We start from the raw sequence: 22,559 nt of genomic DNA, 5'->3' as shown, positions 1-22,559 counted from the left end.
GGCTGATTCCGCCTGCAAGCAGGCACGCAGGGAAACCCTGGTCCTGCAAACTGTCTGTATTCCTCCCGTTTCCTCCCCCGAAAGATTGGAATTAGGCGGATAAAAATGGAAAAAAACCGGGAAAAAAGCCTGGATCGTGCCGGGGCCGGGACTCGAACCCGCTGGCCTCACCGCCGCCCCACCAGGGGGCGCCCTCCGCTCTGCCCCCGCCCCTCCCGCGTCTCCATGGTGATTGGTGACGTCAGCGGGGCGGCGCGCGCTGATTGGTCGGATTTGAATCGCGGCGGGCGCGCGGCCGCCGCTCGCTGCCGGCCCCCGGAGCGCGACCCCCGGCGGCTCTGTCGCGACAGCGGCGACATGAAGGCGGCGTGAGTGCCTCCGCGGGGCTTTTGTTTGGCGGCGGGGAGCGGGAATGCGGCCTGGGGAGACGGGAGGGGGTCACGCGGTGTGGGGCAGCTCCGGGCCCTTCATGGCCGCCCGCGGCTCTGTCGCTTCCCATCCTCTCGCTATCCCGATGTTCCTCCTCCCGGTTCCTTTCCCGGTTCTCCCCGGCTGTCTCCCCTCCATCCGCGGTTCCTTTCCGCTGCCCGTGCCCTCAGGCCTCCCCTCACGGCTCTCCCCTCACGGCTCTCCCCTCACGGCTCTCCCCTCACGCTCTCCCCTCACGGCTCTCCCCTCACGGCTCTCCCCTCACGGCTCTCCCCTCACGGCTCTCCCCTCACGGCTCTCCCCTCACGGCTCTCCCCTCAGCAGGCCCGCACGCCGCGCAGGCCGAGGAAGGGCACGAACACCGGCGCTGAAGGATCCTGTGGGGGTGAGTGCGGGGCTCTCGGTGTGTTCCCGGTTTGTCCCTGCTGCCTTCATTCCCGGTGTATTCCCGGCGTGTTCCCGGTTTGTCCCCGCTGCCTTCATTCCCGGTGTATTCCCGGTGTATTCCCGGGTTATTCCCGGTTTCCCCGTGTCCATTCCCGGTTTATCCCGGTTTCCCCATGTGTACTGCCGGACTCATTCCCGGTTTATCCCTGTTTTCCCGTGCTCATTCCCGCTGTATCCCGGTTTCCCCGGGCTCATTCCCGGTTTATCCCGGTTTCCCCGTGTTCATTCCCGGTTTCCCCGTGTCCATTCCCGCTGTATCCCTGTTTCCCCCGTGTCCATTCCCGCTGTATCCCGCTTTTTTCCCGTGTCCATTCCCGCTGTATCCCTGTTTCCCGTGTCCATTCCCGCTGTATCCCGGTTTCCCCGGGCTATCTCCGCTGTATCCCTGTTCCCCCCGTGTCATTCCCGCTGTATCCCGGTCCATTCCCGGTTTCCTCCCGTGTCCATTCCCGCTGTATCCCGGTCCATTCCCGGTGTATCCCGGTCCATTCCCGGTGTATCCCGGTCCATTCCCGGTGTATCCCGGTCCATTCCCGCTGTATCCCGGTTCATTCCCGGTGTATCCCGTTCCCCAGGTGTACTGCCGGGTGCGGGCCGCTGCCCGGCGCGAGCAGGAGAGCTGCATCGAGGTGCTTGAGCCACAGCACGGTTCGCTGCACCCGCCCGAGGGCTACCGAGTCATCCGCAACGGCGAGTACCGGGAGGTCAGCCTCCGTTCCCGCCGGGAATGCCGCCCCCAGCCGCCCACGGGAGCCGCCCTGACTCACTGCGACACGGCCCGGCCCTGGGGATTGGCCCTGAGGGCCCCTCCTGCCTACGGACGGCTCTGGGATTGCGTGGATTCCAGCCGGATCCTGGTTTCACAGGGATTTAGGGATTCCAGCCGATCCTGGTTTTCATAGGGATTTGGGGATTCCAGCCAGCTCCTGGTTTTCACAGGGATTTAGGGATTCCAGCCAGCGCCTGGTTTTCACAGGGATTTAGGGATTCCAGCCGGCTCCTGGTTTTCACAGGGATTTAGGGATTCAGCCAGCTCCTGGTTTTCACAGGATTTAGGGATTCCATCCGGCTCCAGGTTTTCATAGGAATTTAAATTCCATCCAGCTCCAGGTTTTCACAGGGATTGAGGACTTCCATTATTTTATCCCCTCTCTGAGTCTTCCCGTGAATTTAGGGATTCCATCCGGCTCCTGGTTTTCACAAGGATTTAGGGATTCCAGCCAGCTCCAGGTTTTCATAGGAATTTAGGGATTCCATCCAGCTCTAGGTTTTCACAGGGATTTAGGGATTCCATCCAGCTCTAGGTTTCACAGGAATTTAGGGATTCCATCCGGCTCCTGGTTTTCACAGGGATTTAGGACTTCCATTAATTTTATCCCCTCTCTGAGTCTTCCCGTGAATTTAGGGATTCCATGAGTTCCATCCAGCTCAGAGTTTTCCCAGGAATGTAGGAATTCTGTTAATTCCATCCCAATCTCAGTTTCCCATGAATGTAGGAATTCCCTGAATTCCATTCAGCTCCAAGTTTTCCCATGAATTTCATACCACTCTGAGTCTTGCCATGAATTTAGAAATTCCATTAATTCCATCCCAATCTCAGTTTCCCATGAATTTAGGAATTCCTGTTAATTCCATCCAGCTCTGAGCCTTCCCATGAATTCCACCCAGCTCTGAGTTTTCCCAGGAATTTAGGAATTCCAGGAATTTAGGAATTCCATGAACTCCACCCAGCTCCAAGTTTTCCCAGGAGTTTAGGAATTCCATGAATTCCATCCCTCTCCGAGACTTCCTGTGAATCTAGGAACTCAAAATTCACTCAGATTCATTAAAAATAATCCATTTTAAAAAGTAAAACCAGCTTGGAATTATAAAAACTACTAAAAATCCATTTCAAAATCATTCAAACTCATCAAAATAACTCATTAAAAAAATAAAATAAAATAAAACCAGCTTGAAATTTAGGACTGAAAACCTGGAAAAAAAAAAAAAAAAAACCAAAACTGGAAAAAGAACCCCCAAAATCACTAAAATTCCCTGAGGGAACAGCTCCACTTTGGTGGATGTTCCTTTGCTGGAATTCCGGGGGGGGCTGGAAGGAAATCCCAACTTTTCTCTGCTCCGTGGGATTTTTCTGGAATTGCAGGGTGGTTTTCCCTCTCCTGGCAGACGCAGTATTCCTTCAAGGAGGTCTTTGGCACGCTGGTGGTGCAGAAGGAGCTCTTCGATGTGGTGGCCAAGCCTCTGGTGGAGGATCTGATCCGGGCAAGAACGGTGAGCTCCTGTCCTCATTCCTGGGATTTCACCTTTCCCGAGGTTTGCTTGGAATTCTGGCTCCGCTCCTCACACGGGAGCCCTGGAGTTCCTTTGGAATCTTGGGATGATTTAAGCGGGAATGGGATGATCCAGTGCTCCTGAGGTTTGTTTGGAATTGTGGTTCAGATCCCCACAAAACAGCCTCAGAAATTCCCTCTGGAACAGGAATTCTGGAATGGTTGATCCAGTGTTCCCAAGGTTGTTTGGAATTGTTGTTCAGATCCCCACAAAACAGCCTCAGAAATGCCTTCTGGAATAGGAATTCCAGGATGGTTTGATCCTGGGAATGGATGATCCAGTATTCCCGAGGTTTGTTTGAAGTTGTTTGGAATTGGTGGCTCAGCTCCTCACACAGGAGCCCTGGGGTTCCTTCTGGAATCTTGGGATGGGTTGGGTGGGAATAGGATGATCCAGTGTTCCTGAGGTTTGTTTGGAATTGTGGTTCAGATCCCCACACAACAGCCTCAGAAATTCCCTTGGGACCAGGAATTCTGGGAATGGGTGATCCAGTGTTCCCAAGGTTTGTTTGGAATTGTGGCTCAGCTCCTCACACATCACCCTCAAGAAATTCTCTCTGGAACAGGAATTCCAGGATGGTTTGGTGGGAATGGAAGATCCAGTGTTCCCGAGGGTTTGTTTGAGGTTTGTTTGGAATTGTGGCTCAGCTCCTCACACAGCAGCCTCAGAAATTCCTTCTGGAACAAGAATTCTGGGATGGTTGATTCTGGGAATGGGTGATCCAGTGTTCCCAAGGTTTGTTTGGAATTGTGGTTCAGATCCCCACAAAACAACCTCAGAAATGCCTTCTGGAATGGGAATTCTGGGATGGTTTGGGTGGGAATGGAAGATCCCAAGGTTTGCTTGGAATTGTGTCTCAGCTCCCTCACACAGGAGCCCTGGAATTCCTTCTGGAACAGGAATCTTGGGATGGTTTGGGTGGGGAATGGGATGATCCAATGCTCCCAAGTTTGTGGCTCAGCTCCTCACACAGCACGGAAGTTCTCTCTGGAACAGGAATTCTGGATGGATCATCCATTGGAAGGGATAATCCATTGCTCCTGAGGTTTGCTTGGAATTGTGGTTCAGATCCCCACAAAACAGCCTCAGAAATTCCTTCTGGAGCAGGAATTCCGGGATGGTTTGGGTGGGAATGGATTGATCCAGTGTTCCTGAGATCTGTTTGGAATTGTGGCTCCTCACACAACTTGGATACTCTTTCTGGAGCAGGAATTCTGGGATGGTTTGGGTGGGAATGGATGATCCAGTGCCATGGAAGTGTGGATGGAGCAGCCTGGATTAGCAGGAGGTGTCCCTACCTTTGGCAATGGGATTGGCTTTAAGGTCCATTCCCACCCAAACTGTTCTGGAATTCCGTGGATTACGCATCCAAATCCTTCTCCCCGCTGTCCCAAGTTTCTTCCCCGTGGTTTGTGGGAGTCACAAATTGCAAAATCACAATTTGGGGCTTTTAGCAAAAGCGCTTTTTCAACTCCCCCCCCAAAAAAAAACCCCAACAAACACCAAAAAATCATCATTTCCTAACCCATAAAATCCTCCCGTTCCATGGCAGGGAAACTTTCCCCTATCCCAGGGTGCTCCAAGGCCCATCCAGTCTGGATATTCCAGGGATGGCCCAACCTGTGCCAGGAGAGGACCATGGCTATTCCCAGCTGTCACCTGAGAGCTGTCAGGGCTGATGATGGCGTGGAACATTTCAGGAGGGGATTTAGGGTTTTTTTTTTCCTCCCAATCCCGTTGATTTTTCCCTTTTCCCTGCATTCCCAGGCTCCTGTTCACCTACGGAGTGACTGGCAGCGGGAAGACCCACACCATGACGGGATCTCCAGGGGATGGGGGGCTCCTGCCCCGCTGCCTGGCCATGATCTTCAACAGCATCGGCCCCTTCCAGGCCAAGAGATTCGTGAGTGCCCCCAAAATCCTGGATTTCTGCTCCAAACCTGCCCCTGCACGGCTTGGAAAAGAGAAAAACCCACGCCAGGGGTCCTCCTTCCCAAAGGACTTGGATTTCTGGGAATGCCCTTAAGTGCTGATTCCCCTCGGCTCATCCTAGGAAAAAAAAAAAATCTGTTAAAAGGGTTTTAAATTTTAAAAGGATTTTAACATTTTAAAAGGATTTTAAAGCTGTGGGGAAGGAATCCAGGCAGGAATATTTCGGTGCTGATGGCCACTGGTGTTGCCTCCCTCGTTAGGGCTGGGTGATTAATAAGCAGATATTAATTGATTAGGCAGTTGTATCCCACTGAAATTCCAGTCTGTTCCTCTGCTGTTCTAACAGGTGACTTCAGCATGGATTCAGCATTCCATGGCCTTTTTTCCCTGGAGACACTGAAAAACTTTTTTCCCTGAAAAACAGTGGTTTTTTTCCATATTCCCATATTATTCCATATTATTCTCCATTCCATATATTGCTATTCCATATTCCCATACATATTCCATATTCCCATATATTTTCAAATTTTCATATGTTATTCCATGTATTATCCACATTCCCATATATTATTCCACATTTCCATATATTATTCCGTATTTCCATATATTATTCCATGTATTATTCCACATTTCCATGTATTATCCGTATTTCCATATATTATTCTGTATTTCCATATATTATTCCATGTATTATTCCACATTTCCATGTATTATTCTGCATTTCCATGTACTATTCCACATTCCCATATATTATTCCATATTTCCATATATTATTCCATGTATTATTCCACATTCCCATAGATTATTCCACATTTCCTATATTATTCCACATTTCCATATTATCCCACTTGCTGTCAGTATTCCCATAAAACCAAAAAAAATTGTCTCCCTCATTTCATGAGGATATGATTTATTTTTTTCCCGAGGTGTGCACTTGTGGTGCCTAAAACACCCTGGAACAATCCTGGAATTCTTTTATAAAACATTCTTTCTGCAAATCGTTTCTGTCAGATCTCGCCGGGTCGGCTCCAACGAGGGGCACGGTATTAATCAATTAACCCAGCCTAATCAGGCTAATTAATGACTCAAATAATGCTTTGCTGGCCAGCAGCTGGATGTTGGAATTGGCTGGATATCCCGGTTTTTCCTCAGGTTTTCAAGCTGGATGACAAGAACGGGGTGGAGGTGCAGAGCGAGGTGAGGCTCTGCTGGAACGCCAGAGGAGAGAGGCCCTGCCCACCCCAAAAACTCCAGCTGGGAAGTGAGTGACTCTGGGAATTTATCCCCTAGAAACGGGATTTAACTCCTCTTGGGCTCTTCCTTTGAAGGAAAAAAAAAAAAAAAAATATGGGAAAAAAAAAAGTTGGGAAATGTTTAATTAATTAGGTAATTGTAATGCCACTGAAATTCCCGGTTTATTCGCGGTGTTCTAACAGGAGGTTTCAGCTTGGAGGAAGCCATTCCATAGCTTTGTTTTTCTCCTAAATTTTGGGCCTTTTCCCCAGAATTTTGGGGCCTTTTCCCATGGAATTCCCTCAGTTAGATCATGGAATTCCAGCCATGGAATTCCCTCAGTTGAATCACGGATTCCCTTAGCTGGATCATGGAATTCCCTCAATTGAATCACGGAATTTCCACCATGGAATTTCCTCAATTGAATCATGGAATTTCCTCAGTTGGATCATGGAATTTCCACCATGGAATTTCCTCAGCTGAATCATGGAATTTCCTCAGCTGAATCGTGGAATTTCCTCAGTTGGGTGGTGGAATTTCCATCATGGAATTCCCTCAGCTGATCATGGAATTCCCTCAGTTGGATCGTGGAATTTCCATCATGGAATTCCCTCAGCTGGATCATGAATTTCCTCGGCTGAATCATGGAATTTCCACCGTGGAATTCCCTCAGTTGGACATGGAATTCCAACTGCAACCGTGGAATTCCCCCAGCTGGATCTGGAATTCCATCTCCTGGCCCTGCCCAAGATCCTCCCCAAGAACCCGAATTTTGCCCCTGCACTGATTTGCCGTGGGCCCATCCCAATTCCCCGGGAATCCCGTCCCAATTCCCCGGGAATCCCGTCCCATCCCCGGGAATCCCGTCCCAATTCCCCGGGAATCCCGTCCCAATCCCAGTTTTCCCGCAGGAGGCAGCTGGATCCCGAGTTTGCCGACATGATGGACGTGCAGGAGCAGTGCCGGGCCGAGGAGGTGGACGAGGACAACGTCTACGGCGTCTTCGTCTCCTACATCGAGATCTACAACAACTACATCTACGACCTGCTGGAGGAGGCCCCCTGCACTCCATCAAACCCAAGTGAGTCCGGAATTCCGGATTTTCCCAGCCTGGGGTTGGGAATCCGCTGGGAGAGAGGGAACAGAACGGGTCTCCGTGTCCCGGACCGACGTGCGCCGTCGGCTTTGAGCCCTGTCAGTCCCCAGGGAAGTTGGGAATTCCCGTATTCCCAACCCCGGGAGGGTTTTAGGAGGATCTCCACTGTGATTTTTTGTTGTTGTTGTTGTTTGGTTCTCACCTTGGCTCAGAATTCCTGGGAGCTGCCGTTAAAAACACACGGAAAGGAATCCAGCCGGGAATGTTTCATGGCCACTCCTTTCCTTGTTAGGCTGGGTGATTATAGATATTTAATTAATTAGGCAGTTGTATCCCACTGAAATTCCCAATTTATTCCAGCAGGTGATTTCAGCTTGGAACAAGCCATTCCAGAACTTTTTTCCCTCTGGAAACAGTGAAAAACCACTGGTGTGGTGCTCCATATTCCGTATTATTACACTCGGTATCAGTAATTCCCATAAAACCAGGAATTAGGGATATTTTTAGGGATATTTTTTCCCAAAGGTGTGGCACTTGTGATGTCTAAAATCAGTAGGGAAAAAAAAAAATATCTTGGAATCCATGGATTGAAATTCCAACTCCATTCAAGGAGCCCCTCAGTCCTGCGTTAATTAAGGAGTAGTTGATTAACAAAGACTAACGAGGGCAAAATGAACTGGGAGCTGTCTCCTCACTCCAGAAGGATTTGAATCTCTGGGAATGCTTTAAACCACTCAGTGGTTTGATGCTTATTCCCAAAACCCATCCTAAAAATAATAAAAAAAAAAAAAAAAAAAAAAAAAAAAAAAAAAAAAAAAAAAAAAAGGAATGAAATCTGGATTATTTCTCCCTCTGGAAGCTGTGGAAAGATTTGAGGCAGGAACCAAGGATTTAATGTTTTTCCCCGTTTTTTTGGTAGGTGGAACAGTTGCAACACTCCTGTGAGAAATGGAGACTTTGTGTATGTGTCCAGTGTCTCATTCCCATTATTCCAGCGCCGTTCCCTCGAGTAGAGGCAGAAAATTCCCCGCTTTTCCCTGCTTTCCTAGGAATTCTAGGATGCTCTCCTTGCTTCTGTGTGCTTGTAGAAAAGCAATAGCTGCCACCAAAGCAATTAATTAGCTGCAATTAATAGCTGCTAATTAGAGCAGTAGGCTGGAGTGTCACTAATCCTGGCTGTGTGTCCACGTCCTGTATTCCCTCTTCCAGCTTTTAGATGGATAAATCACTTTTTCCTCTCAGCATTTGGACCTTCTCCCTCTGAATTTTGACCATTTTTCCCTCGGAATTCTGATGATTTTCCCTTCAGCATTTTTGGCATTTTTCCCTCAGCATTTTTTGACCATTTCCCCTCAGAATTTTTTGTCTTTTCCCCTCTGAGTTTGACCTTTTCACTTCTGAGTTTTGACCTTTTCGCCTCTTAATTTTAACCCTTTTCCCTTTGAATTTTGGAGGATTTTCCTTCAGCATTTTTTGACCTTTTTCCCCTCAGAATTTTGACCCTTTTCCCTTGGAATTTTTGGTCTTTTCCCCTCAGAATTCTGACCATTTTTCAGCATTTTTGACCTTTTTCCCCTCAGCATTTTGACCATCTCCCCTCAGAATTTTGACTTTTCTGCTCAGATTTTTGACCCGTTCCCCCTGAATTTTGACCATTTTCCCCTCAGATTTTTTGCTGTTTCCCTCTGAATTTTTTAACCCTTTTCTCCCCCCTGACTTTTCTCCCTCCACCAAAACCTGCATGGCAGGAAGCTCCACTCCACCGGGATTGATTTCTTTTCCCTCTTTCCCTGCTATATCCCAAAGACCTCCCCAGTCCAAAATCCTTCGGGAAGACCAGAACCACAACATGTACGTGACGGGCTGCACCCAGGTGGAGGTCAAATCCACAGAGGAAGCTTTTGAAGTCTTTGGAGAGGTAATAAAATAAAATAAAATAAATCTTGGGATTCTGGGGCTGAATCCAGAATTCCACATCCCATCACCTCTAAACGTTATAACCGGCGAGGAAATCCCGCTGGCTCATCCCCAGTTTAGGGCGTTCCTCATTCCCAACCCTTCCCAACATCCCACAGCTGCGCCCTGCTGCTGGAGGATGGTGGGAATTGTGGGAAAGCAGCAGGAATTTTTTTGGGGGGTGATTTGGGGTGTGTGAGCAGGGCAGAAGAAGCGGCGCATCGCCAACACGCAGCTGAACCGGGAATCCAGCCGCTCCCACTCCGTGTTCATCATCAAACTGGCACAGGCTCCTCTGGATGCGGATGGGGACAACGTGCTCCAGGTCAGTTCTGGGGGTTATTCCAGGAGGATTTTATGGGATTTTCCTCGGGAGCAGCTCCCACGCCTCAGGTTTGGAGGCGACGGAATTGGTCATAAAATCCAGGCGTTAAAGCAGAGGGTGAAGCTGCTGATTCCTTGGGTTTGCAGCTTTTCCTTTGTGGGATTGAAAATTCCTTGGGTTTGCACCTTTTCTTCCTTTGTGGGATTTGAAAATTTTTGGGTTTTTACCTTTCTTCCTTTGTTGAGATTTGTAAATTCCTTGGGTTTGCACCTTTTCCTTTTTGGGATTTGTGAATTCCTTGGGTTTCGCCTTTTCCTTTGCTGGGATTTGAAAATTCCTTGTTTCCACCTTTTCTTCCTTTGTTGGGATTTATAAATTCCTTTGCTTTTCACCTCTTCCTTTGTAGGATTCTAAAATTCCTTGGGTTTTTGCCTTTTCCTTTGTTGGGATTTGAAAATTCCTTGTTTTCGCCTTTTCCTGTGTTGGGATTCGAAAACTTTGGGAATTTGAACGATCCAACAGCTTTCAATCCCGTGGCCCAAGCAGGATCGATCTGCCAAAATCCCCCCAAAAAAACAACTGGGCTGTGCCAACCCTCTGAGCTTGTATCCAAGACATTCTTTGGAAGTGGGATTTGGGATTTGGGCTATGGAGGGATCCAGGATTTCTTCTGTGTCCCAGGAGAAGGAGCAGATCACCCTGAGCCAGCTGTCCCTGGTGGATCTGGCGGGAAGTGAGAGAACCAACAGGACCAAAGCTGAAGGGAAACAGGCTGCGGGAAGCAGGTAGGAGCAGCCTGCTAATTAACCCTGCTAATTAAGCTCCTGCTAATCCTGTCTGCTGGGGAAGAATCCCAGGAATTCTCCTCTCAGGATCAGTTAGGATTCGATGGCCTCAATTTCCCGTTCGGAAGCCACGAGTTCGAAGCAGCGCTTCTGCCGCTTCAGTTAATTAGAGCAATTATTAACAAATACCGTTAATTAGGCGGTTTATTCTTCTGGATCGTTTGGGAACGTGATCCGGGAGCTGCTCATGGAGGTTTTTTTTTTTTTTTCCTAATGTTTGCTTTATTTAGGGAACATCAACCAGTCATTGATGACGCTGAGGACGTGCATCGAGATTCTGCGGGAAAACCAATTGTACGGAACGAACAAGGTGGGCAGCCCTCCCCTCCTTATCCTGGGATTTGATCACCTCCAATGGAAGGAAATCTCACTGGGATTTTCCCTGGCTTTTATCCCCAGATGGTTCCGTACCGAGATTCCAAACTGACTCATCTCTTCAAGAACTATTTCGACGGAGAAGGCAAAGTTCGGATGATCGTGTGTGTGAATCCCAAGGCTGAGGATTATGAAGAAAGCCTGGTAAATTCCCTTTTTCCACTCCCTCCTGCTCTTCTTTCCCCGCTTTTTCCTGGATTCCTGTACTCCAAGAGATACGAGGAGTTGTAATTGTTGTTCGAGCGCTTCAGTTATAAGTCCGTGGGATAAAACTCCTCTCCAAGTCTTATTTTTCCTTGGAAGTGGGAAGGGTTTTCCTTCCTCACAGAATTCCATGGAGCCACATTTAGCTGTTGAACCCTTCCTATTCCAAGAATTCCAAGGCTGTCTCTGCCCAACCTTTTGCTGTTTGTCATTTTGAGGGGGTTTTCTGGAAAGATCCCAAACCTCAGCCGACAGCTCCTTGCCACTCCATCGGGACAATTCCTCCTTTCAGTGACCCAAACCCCGTTCCCAATCCCGAATCCGAGTGCTCCTGGTGGATTTTTTTTTTATTTTCCCTGTTTCCTCGCAGCAAGTGATGCGTTTTGCAGAGATGACCCAGGAGGTGGAGGTGGCCAGGCCCATGGACAGGCCGCTGTGTGGGCTGACCCCGGGGCGGCGCCTGCGGAACCAGGCGTTCCGGGAGGAGCTCTCCCGAAAACTGGAGCTCAGGGGCGGCCCCGTGGGAGCAGGTGAGCGCTGGAATAGAGGGAATTCTGCTCTGGGAATGTTCACCTGGAAAAGGGGAACCTTCAGGGGAAATTTAGGGGCTTCTTGCAGGAGACTGAAAGGGCTCCAGGAGGAGCTGGAAGGGGGTTGCGATGAGGGATGGAGGGATGGGACACAGGGAATGGCTTCCCGCTGGGAAAGGGGAGGTTTGGGTGGGATTTTGGGAAGGGATTCCTGGCCAGGAGGGTGAGGAGGAGAATTCCCAGAGGAGCTGTGGCTGCCCCTGGATCCCTGGAATGTCCAAGGCCAGGTTGGAATGTGGGGCAGTGGGAGATGTCCCTGCCCATGGAACGGGATCACTTTACAGTCCTTTCCATCCCAAACCATTCCATGATTCCAGCAGAGTTTTCTGTTTGGAATTAGAGGCTGGGAATTAAATTTTAAACCAATTCCACTGAGCCTTAACTGTGCCAGAGGAACCTCAGTGCCCTGGGAGCTGCTGCTCTTCAGTGTCCCCGTGGAGGTTCCCAAAGAATTCCACAGGATTGGGATGAATCCACGGTCCCAATATTGCAGCTCCTGGCAGGAAACCGTGCCAAGGAAATGATGGGATGTTCCTGGATGCTCAGGGCCTGCTTCTAGCAAAACAAGGAATCAAAGATGTCACATTCAATCCATCACCTCCTTGGGAACGCTCCCATCAATCATTCCCTGTTTTCCAGGATTTTGCCCCGTTTTCCCACTGGGACTTCCCCACCCTGCTGACGGGGTTTTTCCACCCTTGCAGGACCAGAGGAGCAATCTGCTGCTGAGCAGTTTTTCCAGAGCCTCCCTCCTCTGCCTTCCTGTGAGCTCCTGGACATCGACGACGACCAAACGCTCCCGAAACTCATCGAGGCCCTGGAGCAGCGCCACAAGATGAGGCAGAATCTGGTAGAGGAACTTGCCAAAAACGGTAGGAATTTGCCCCAGATTGGAGCATCGGGGCAGAATTCAGATTTGGTGCCTTTATTATTCCTCAAAGGATCCCCCTTTCCCCAGTTTTCTTGGTTAGACTGATGGTTTCGACCTCTTTTTATTTTTTTTTCTGAGGAATTTTAGGCTTTAAATCAGTTGGGGAAAAAACGGAGCTTTGGGTGTTCTGGAGATAAGGGAGGAGGTTGAAGATAAATTAGAAAATATCTGAACTCTCTTCCAGTTCTTGCCTTCAAAACAATGCTGCAAGAATTTGACTCCAGTGTGGCATCCAAGGAAAATTACATCCAGGGAAAACTGGCTGAGAAGGAGAAAACCATAACGGGGCAGAGGACGGAGCTGGAACGGTTGGAAAAGAAGGTTAAAACCTTGGAGTACAAGGTCAGTTGGGTCATTTTGCAGCACAAAATCCCTTTTTTTATTTAATGGGTCATTTGGCAAATTCCTTCCCATCAGGAATAAATATCTGGGAGGAATTTTCACTCAAGTCCTTTTGGTTTTTAAAACACCGAAACCAGCGGTTTAGTATTGAAAAATCGAGATACGCCGGGGGAAGCACGAGCAGGAATTCCGGGATTTAGAGGATTTAAAGGGTTGTGTTGCTACCCAAATGCTCCATGTGTTCCCACAGATCGACATTTTGGAGAAGACAGCCACGATTTATGAGGAGGAGAAGAGGAACCTGCAGCAGGAGCTGGAGAGCAAGAGCCAGAAGCTGCAGAGGCAGGCGTCAGACAAGAAGAGGCTGGAGGCCAGGCTGCAGGGAATGGTGGCTGAGACCTCCCTCAAGTGGGAGAAGGAGTGTGTGAGTGCAGGAATCCGAGGGGGAAAAGTGGGATTTAATTGTCTGGGGTTTGGGGATTGGGGGAGGTCCTGAGGGAAGGGGGTTTGTTGGTCTGCTTGGTGTTGGTGGGGATTCCGGGTTGGAAATCCTCTTTGGAGGTTTGTGGGCAGCTCTGCTGGGGGAGGGAAAGGGAAAGGAAAAGGAAAATGGAAAGGAAAATGGAAAGGGAAAGGAAAATGGAAAGGGAAATGGAAAGGGAAAGGAAAATGGAAAGGGAAATGGAAAGGAAAAGGAAAATGGAAAGGGAAAGGAAAATGGAAAGGGAAAGGAAAATGGAAATGGAAAGGAAAATGGAAAGGAAAAGGAAAATAGAAAGGGAAAGGAAAGGAAAGGAAATGAGGGAAAGAAAGGAGTTGAGGGAAAGGGAAGGAAAGGAGGGGAAGGAAGAGAAAATGGAAGGGAAAGGACCAGCTGGATTTGGGAACAGGGAGATTTGGGCTCTGCTCCCAGGGAACTGGGACAGGAGAAGAGGGAACAGCCTCAGGCTGTGCCAGGACAGGCTCAGGATGGATACTGGGAAAGTTCCCTGATGGAAAAGGCTGTAAACACTGGAAGTGCCCAGTGAGTTTTGGAACCCCCATCCCTGGAGACATCCAAGGAACACTTGGATGTGGCACTCCAGGCTGGCTCAATCCCATCCTGGACTCACTGACCCTGGAGGCCTTCCCAGCCTCAGCAATTCCACCTTTCCCTCTGCTTTTCCCTGCAGGAGAGGCGGGTGGCAGCCAAGCAGCTGGAGATGCAGAACAAGCTGTGGGTGAAGGACGAGAAGCTGAAGCAGCTCAAGGCCATCGTCACCGAGCCCAGGGCTGAGAGGCCAGAGAGGCCTTCCCGGGAAAGGGAGCGGGAAAAGCCTCTCCCGAGATCCGTGTCTCCTTCCCCTGCGCCTGTGAGTCATTCCCAAACCTGCTGCAAGGAGGGAGGGCTGTTTTTAGGGGTGCAGTGCAGGGATTTGAATCGTCAGTAGCCCCCAAGCGCAGAGCTGGAGCAGCTTGCTTTGAATTCCTTGTCTGCTGTTTGTTCTTCATCCGTTCTCCCACCTCCTGATATCCACAGGAAGGAGAAATCCCTGGATCTGTCTGTCCCTGTGTCTCACTGATGTTTCCCTTCTCCCCAGAGCTGAGGTTTGAGCCCAGAGCTGGAGCAGCTTTGAATTCCTTGAGTTCCTTGTCTTGTCCCTGTTTGTTGTTTATCCATTTCTCCCACCTCCTGACATCCCTAGGAAGGGGAAATCCCTGGATCTGTCTGTCCCTGTGTCTCACTGATGTTTCCCTTCTCCCCAGAGCTGGAGCAGCTTTGAATTCCTTGAGTTCCTTGTCTTGTCCCTGTTTGTTGTTTATCCATTTCTCCCACCTCCTGACATCCCTAGGGACGGGAAATCCCTGGATCTGTCTGTCCCTGTGTCTCACTGATGTTTCCCTTCTCCCCAGAGCTGAGGTTTGAGCCCAGAGCTGGAGCAGCTTTGAATTCCTTGAGTTCCTTGTCTTGTCTCTGTTCGTTGTTTATCCATTTCTCCCACCTCCTGACATCCCTAGGAAGGGGAAATCCCTGGATCTGTCTGTCCCTGTGTCTCACTGCTCTCTCCCTTCTCCCCAGAGCTGTGGTGACCCCGCTGAGCTGGGGGACAGCCGGGTGGCCCCGCGGCTGCCACGGCGCTCCAACTCCTGCAGCAGCATCTCTGTGGCCTCCTGTGTGCTGGAGTGGGAGCAGAGGGGCCCTTCCTGCGAGCCAGCCAGCATTCCCAAAGCCAGGAATAAAGCGGGAGCGGAGCCGGGCTCGGCCTGGCCCAGCCCCTCCAGGAGGAGAGGGATGTGCTGGAGCCGAGCGCCGGACGTGCCCAGGGATAGAGAGGAGCTAGAGCAGGAAGAGGATCCGTGCTGCAGGGTTAGTCCTGGCTGCTGGGGCTGAGCCTGACGTAGACTAGAGCTGTCCCCAACGTGTCCTGCTGGGCCCAGGCTGAGCCTGGCTGCTCTCGGCCTTTGGAGCTTCCTTGGAAGCCGAGAATTCCCACTTTTAGGGAGCTCCGAGGTGGCCACACTCTGCTCTACCTGTGGGTGTCCTCGTGTTTTTCCCTGGTGTTTCCCTTTCCCTTTTCCCTGGTGTTTCCCTTTCCCTTTTCCCTGGTGTTTCCCTTTTCCCTGGTGTTTCCCTTTTCCCTGGTGTTTCCCTTTTGCCTGGTGTTTCCCTTTCCCTGCACTCATTCCCTGCGTTCATTCCCTGTTCTCTTTCTCAGTGCCCATTCCCAGTTCTCATTCCCAGTGCCCATTCCATGTCCTCATTCCCACTCTCCCATTATTCCCAGAGCACTCTGGTGGCTCTGCTGCAGGCATGGCATTCCCGCAGTGCTGGGGGGGAGCGCTGGGTGGATCACCGGCCCCATTCCCTGTTCCCATTCCCTGTTCTCAATCCCAGTACCCATTCCCTGTTCCCATTCCCTGTTCCCATTCCCTGTTCTCCTGTCATTCCCTGTTCCCATTCCCTGTTCCCATTCCCTGTTCTCCTGTCATTCCCAGTTCCCATTCCCTATTTCCCTGTCATTCCCAGAGCACTCCGGTGGCCCCTCTCCGGCCTCGGCGTTCCCGGAGCGCCGGCGGGGAGCGCTGGGTGGATCACCGGCCCCATTCCCAGTTCTCCTGTCATTCCCTGTTCCCATTCCCAGTTCTCCTGTCATTCCCTGTTCCCATTCCCTATTTCCCTGTTCCCATTCCCAGAGCACTCCGGTGGCCCCTCTCCGGCCTCGGCGTTCCCGCAGCGCCGGCGGGGAGCGCTGGGTGGATCACCGGCCCCGTTCCCTATCCTGTCATTCCCAGAGCACTCCGGTGGCCCCTCTCCGCCCTCGGCGTTCCCGGAGCGCCGGCGGGGAGCACTGGGTGGATCACCAGCCCCATTCCCTGTTCCCATTCCTAGTTCCCATTCCCAGTTTTCCTGTCATTCCCAGAGCACTCCGGTGGCCCCTCTCCGCCCTCGGCGTTCCCGCAGCGCCGGCGGGGAGCGCTGGGTGGATCACCGGCCCCATTCCCAGTTCCCAATCCCAGTACCCATTCCCTGTTCCCATTCCCAGTTCTCCTGTCATTCCCTGTTCCCATTCCCAGAGTGCTGGGTGGATCACCGGCCCCATTCCCTGTTTCCCTGTCATTCCCAGAGCACTCCGGTGGCCCCTCTCCGGCCTCGGCGTTCCCGCAGCGCCGGCGGGGAGCGCTGGGCGGATCACCGGCCCCATTCCCTATCCTGTCATTCCCAGAGCACTCCGGTGGCCCCTCTCCGCCCTCGGCGTTCCCGCAGCGCCGGCGGGGAGCGCTGGGTGGATCACCGGCCCCATTCCCTATCCTGTCATTCCCAGTTTTCCTGTCATTCCCTGTTCCCATTCCCAGAGCACTCCGGTGGCCCCTCTCCGGCCTCGGCGTTCCCGGAGCGCCGGCGGGGAGCGCTGGGTGGATCACCGGCCGCCGTCGCACGTGCCCACGGAGACGCTGCTGCAGCCGCGCGTGCCCCGCGCCATCACCGTGGGCGCGCCCAGCGAACGCGCCCTGGCCCGCTGCCACCGCTACCTGCTGACACACCAGGAGCTGGCCTCCGACGGAGAGATACAGACCAAGCTCATCAAGGTCGGCCCCGGCATCCCGGGAGGCTTCGGAAGTTTGGGAATGTGGCGTTGGAATGGCTGAAATGTAGTTAAAATTACCCAAAGAGTTCCTGGATGTGGCGCTCAGTGATCCGCCTGGGGGCAAGGTTGGGATCCAGGGCAGGGTTGGGATCCAGGGCAGGGTGGAGATCCAGACCAAGCTCATCCGGGAATACTGGGAAGCTTGGGAAGCTTGGGAATGTGGCATTGGAATGGCTGAAATTTAGTCAAAATTACCCAAAGAGTTCCTGGATGTGGCGCTCAGTGATCCGGGCTGGGGGCAGAGTTGGGATCCAGGGCAGGGTGGAGATCCAGGGCAGGGTTGGGATCCAGAGCAAGCTCATTCAGGTGACACCTGGAATCCTGGGAAGCGTGGGAAGCTTGGGAATGTGGCATTGGAATAGCCATTGTAGTTAAAACTAGTTAAATGTAGAAATGTAGTTAAATGTAGATGTAGTTAAAAGTAGTAAATGTTAGAAATGTAGTTAAAATTATCTGAGGAGTTCCTGGATGTGGCGCTCAGTGATCCGGGCTGGGGGCAGGGTTGGGATCCAGGGCAGGGTTGGGATCCAGACCAAGCTCATCCAGGAATACTGGGAAGCTTGGGAAGTTTGGGAACGTGGCGTTGGAATGGCCGAAATTTAGTCAAAATTATCTAAAGAGTTCCTGGATGTGGCACTCAGTGATCCGGGCAGGGGGCGAGGTTGGGATCCAGGACAGGGTTGGGATCCAGACCAAGCTCATCAAGGTGATGCCCAGAATCCTGGGAATGTTGGGAATGTGGTGTTGGAACGGCTGAAATTTAGTTAAAATTACCTGAGGAGTTCCTGGATGTAATTCCCAAGGAATGCCCAAGGAATTCCTAGATGTGGTGCTCAGTGCTCCAGGCTTGGGGGTGAGGTTGGGATCCAGGGCAAGGTTGAGATCCAGGCTGAGCTCATCAAGGTGACCCCTGAATCCTGAGAATCTTGGGAATGTGGGGTTGGAATCGCCAAAATGTAGTTGAAACTACCCAAGGAATTCCTGGATGTAATTCCCAAGGAATTCCTAGATGTGGTGCTCAGTGCACCAGGCTGGGGTCAAGGTTGAGTTCCAGGGCAAGGTTGAGATCCGGACCGACCTCATCAAGGAGACCCTGGGAATGTTGGGAATGTTGTGTTGGAATCACTGAAATGTAGTTTGGAGTTTTCACGGTTGGATTCCGTGATTTGTGGGATCTCGTGATCCGTGAATCCCAGGATTTGTGGATCCCACTGTCCATGAATCCCATGATCTGTGGAATCCCATAATTCGTGGAATGTCATGGTTTATGGAATCCCATGGTTTGTGAATCCTATGATTTATGGGATTCCATTACTTGTTGGATTTCATGACTTTAGGGATCCCATGATCCATGGATCTCGTGGTTTATTCACTTTCCAGTGGAAAAAGGCAACAATCCACTGGCAGTGAAGTGGGAGGAGCTTATCTGGGCTGGAATTCTGGGATGAATCCCGGTGTTGTTCCTGTCCCAATCCCACTTTTCCTTGTCCTTTTCCCATTCCAGGGGGACGTTTTCAAGACCAGGGGCGGGGGCCAGGCCGTGCAGTTCACGGACATCGAGACCCTCAAGCAGGAATCTCCCACCGGGTGAGTCCAGCCTCCGGAATCCTGGAATTCCCAACATTCCAGTCCTGGAACCTGTCATTTGAGCTGCCAGAATCCTGGAATTCCCAAAATTCCAGTCCTGGAACCTTTAATTTGAGATTTTGAAATTCTGGAATTCCCAACGTTCCAGCCCTGGGATCTTTCAGTTGAGCTTCTGGAATTCCCAAAATTCCAATTGTGAAACGCTTCGTTTGAGCTTGCGGAATCCTGGAATTCCCAAAATTCCAATCATGGAATCTTTCATTTGAGCTTCCAGAATTCCTAAAATTCCAGTTATGGAACCTTTGAGATCCTGGAATTCCCAAGGTTCTGATTGTGAAACCTTTCATTTGAGCTTCCAGAATTCTGGAATTCCCAAGGTTCCAACGATGGAACCTTTCATTTGAACTTCTGGAATTCCCAGTGTTCCAATTGATGGAACCTCTACTTTGAGCTCCTGGAATCCTGGAATTCCTGATGCTTGCGTGGAACCTCTTCCTGGCCGGATTGATCCACTGGGAAAACCCAACTTGGAACCCCATAAACTCGGAGAAATTTCTCGGATCCAGAAACCGCTGGATCCGAGATTTATTTAAGGAAGAGCCAAGCTGTTTCCCAGTGCTGGAAGGTGGCAGATTCCATGAAGTTGGTGCCGTAATTCCCAAATTCCCGTTGCAGGCGGAAGCGCCGCTCGTCTCCTCCCGACCCCGATCCCGATCCCGCCGCCGACTCGGAATGGACGGACGTGGAGACCAGGGTGAGCCGGGAATGTCGTCCTGGAGCCGGGAATTCTGGCGTGGGGGCGGCTGGGGAGGGAATTTCAGCTCATCCCAACCCTTCCATGGGCACTTCCCGCTATCCCAGCCCGGCCTTGGGCATTCCAGGGGTTATCTGGATGGGGATTTGGGAATTCTGGGAATTCTGGGAATGGTGGGATCCTGACTGTGGTGTGTTCCCAGTGTTCCGTGGCCGTGGAGATGAGGGCGGGATCGGCGCTGGGCCCGGGATTCCAGCACCACGCCCAGCCCAAGTGAGTGCCCCTGGAATTCTTTCCCCACCACTCCCAAACTTCGGGAATGTTTTTTCCCCTCTCACAGGTTTGCTGCTCTTCCCGCTTTGGGATTGCGTTCCCAGCTGGAATATCAGGAATGGCAGTGGGAATGCCCTGGGTCCCCTCTCTTGCTCATGTTATCCGTTGGGAAATTCCAATTTCTTGGGATTGGGAAATTTTAATTTCTTGGGGCTCCAGTTCCCTGTGGGAAGAGGGAATTGTGATGGAATTTCTGCTAAAATTCCAACTAATTACGGATAATAATTCTGGAATCACTAAGGAAGTGTGGAGAATTCCCTCTTCCCAAATTATTAATGAGGCATCCTTGGGAATTCCAGCTCCGTGCCAGCCCAAGGAATTCTTTCCCGACAACTTCCAAAATTCAGGAATGTTTTTCCCCCAACTTTGCTGCCCTTCTGACTTTGGGTTTGCATTCCTGACTGGAATAGGGTCGGGAATAGCAGCAGGAATTCCCTGGATTCGCTCTCCTGCCCCTTGAGCCTCTTCCTCACACTGTCCATTGGGAAATTCCAATTCCCCGTGGGAAGAAGGAATCGAGGAATTGGAATCCAAGGAAAACACCGGATTTTTTGGCGTTTCCTTGGATTAAAAGTTGGATTTTTTTAGGAGGTGTGTGGGATTTGGGGTTTGCAAAAACCTGGGAATGGGGGAGGGTTGGCCGCTCCCAAAATTCCTCAGGATGAATCCTGACAGTTCTCTGTGGTTCTTTCCCGTTGCAGGCGCAGGAAACCCTGAATTTTTCCTGCTGGAATCCTGGATTTTCCCAGCCTGAGGAATTCTCTGCTGCCACTGCTCCTCAGGAACTGCTTTGTGCTCATTCCCAAAAGTTTTTAGGGAAGCTGGGAAACGATTCCATGGGTGATCCCAAAGAAGTTCTGGATGGATCTAACCTTTCCCACGGATTTAGGGAAATCCTAAAGGGTCCCTCTGGAATTCCAGAGCTGCATCCTCACAGGCAGAACCTCCAGACTTTTCCCTGGGAGATTTTTTCCAGCTTTTTTTTTTTTTTTTTCCCCAGTTTTTTTAAATCCCAAATCCATCTTTTTCCGGTCATTCCCTCTTTTTTTGGGAGACCCAACCGCTGCTATTCCGAGTTGCAGTCCAGCACTTTAAGGGTGTTTTTGGCCATTCCCGATTTTTACCCAAAACCAGGAAAAACCTTGGGAATTCTTTGGGCTTTTCTTCTGGCCACGATGAGTTGGGAATATTTAAGGTGTCACTGAGCTGTCAGGACATTCCAGAGTCACCTCCTCACCTCCCAAAAAAAATTCCTGGGAGCGGTGGGAATTCTCCGGGGTGTGAGGGGACCATGGAATGTTTTCCACGTGGGAATTGGGGGGAAAAACGGGGATTTCCTCACGGGGTCGGGTGGGAATTGTCTTTCTGTGTGTCCCTGCAAAAGTGTTCAATAAATCCTTTTATTCCAAAGCCCTCTTCCTGCTTTCCAGGGAATTCCGAGGGGGAGCAGCTTCCTTTGGCTTTGCAGAAATCTGGGATCAGAGGAGGTTTTTTAGGGATGTGAAATCCTGGGATCTGCTTGGATCCTCAGCTGGGGTGGGAAAATTTTATCCTCAGCTCTGCAAAAGGAATTTGGGGACATTTTGGGACATTTTTCAGGGATTGCCTCGATCCAAGGGGTTCCAGCCCATGGAAAAGCTTTTCTTCCCGAGGTTTGGAATCCTCAAAATCCCAGAATGGTTTGGATTGGGATTGGAAGGGATTTTAAAGCTCTTCCCAAAGGCAGAGACATTTCCCACAATCCCAGATTGTTCCAAGCTCTGGCCTTGGATGTTCCAGGGGCAGCCACAGCAAATCTGGGAATTCCATTTTAGCCAGGAATTCCTGCCCAATCTCCCAATCCATCCCTTATCCCAAATCCCTCTCCTGGAGCCCCTTTAGCCCCTGGAATGAGCTCTGAGGATTCCCTGGATCCTTCCCTTCTCCAGGTGACCATTCCCAGCTCTCCCAGCCCGCCTCCAGAGCAGGGCAGCTCCAGGACTTCCTCTGGAATTTCTCCAGGTCCTTCCCCTGCTGGGATTCCAGAGCTCAGGAGGGGCAAAGGGAGAGTTTTTCCAGCCCCTCCAGAATTCCATGAGCTCCAGCGGCAGCTCCCGGCTGGATCCATGGGAAGCAGATCTCCGGGAGCGCCACTAGATGGGGCGGGAAAACCGCGGGAACGGCGCCGCTTCCCGAGCCTGGGGACTGGGAAGGATTCCTGGGAAAATCCCAGTTCCCATCGCTGCTCCTGCCTCTTGCTGCTCCCCGGTGGGAGGGTTGGGATAGGGATTGGGATTGAGGTTGGGATAGGGATTGGGGTTGGGATAAGGATAACTATTGGGAATGGCGCCGCTTCCCAGGCCTTTCCCTGCCCTGGGATAGGGAATGATTCCTTGGAAAATCCCAGTTCCCATTGCTGCTCCTGGCTCTTGCTGCTCCCCCGTTGAAGGATTGGGATAGGGATTGGGATTGAGGCTGGGATTGGGATTGGGATTGGGATAACCACTGGGAATGGCACCACTTCCTGAGCTTTTCCCGGCAGGAATCAGACTCTCCCCTAGGACAGGGAATTCCTTGGGATATCCCAGCTCCCAAACCTCCTCCTGCCTCCTGTGGGAGGATTGGAATAGGGATAACCACTGGAAATGATGGAAAACTCCAGGAAAAGGCTCCTGTTTGTGGGATTTCAGCGATGATAAATGAGGAGCCATCTCTTGGGTTTGGATTCCGTTATCCCAACGAC

General features: G+C 51.1%; 1 protein-coding gene across 1 annotated transcript; it reads left to right on the top strand.

Moving 5' to 3' along the window:
- Positions 1-225: 225 nt before the first annotated feature.
- Positions 226-21,136, top strand: LOC136366817 (kinesin-like protein KIF23). The gene is given in 26 exon segments (XM_066328061.1): positions 226-368; positions 754-814; positions 1,452-1,580; positions 3,043-3,148; positions 4,974-5,110; positions 6,292-6,337; positions 6,340-6,400; positions 7,284-7,457; positions 8,388-8,429; positions 9,275-9,386; positions 9,633-9,749; positions 10,431-10,511; positions 10,513-10,534; positions 10,825-10,904; positions 10,994-11,113; positions 11,544-11,703; positions 12,468-12,635; positions 12,879-13,036; positions 13,287-13,460; positions 14,209-14,426; positions 15,128-15,383; positions 16,871-17,104; positions 18,668-18,750; positions 19,426-19,504; positions 19,707-19,777; positions 20,539-21,136. Coding segments are annotated over 26 exon segments (3,048 nt in total). The 3' UTR covers positions 20,555-21,136.
- Positions 21,137-22,559: the final 1,423 nt, after the last annotated feature.

This window comes from Sylvia atricapilla, chromosome 13 (assembly GCF_009819655.1).
Source record: "Sylvia atricapilla isolate bSylAtr1 chromosome 13, bSylAtr1.pri, whole genome shotgun sequence".
NCBI lineage: Eukaryota > Metazoa > Chordata > Aves > Passeriformes > Sylviidae > Sylvia > Sylvia atricapilla.
Note: the sequence above shows the minus strand (reverse complement) of the source record. Positions and strands in the feature narration are given on the sequence as shown.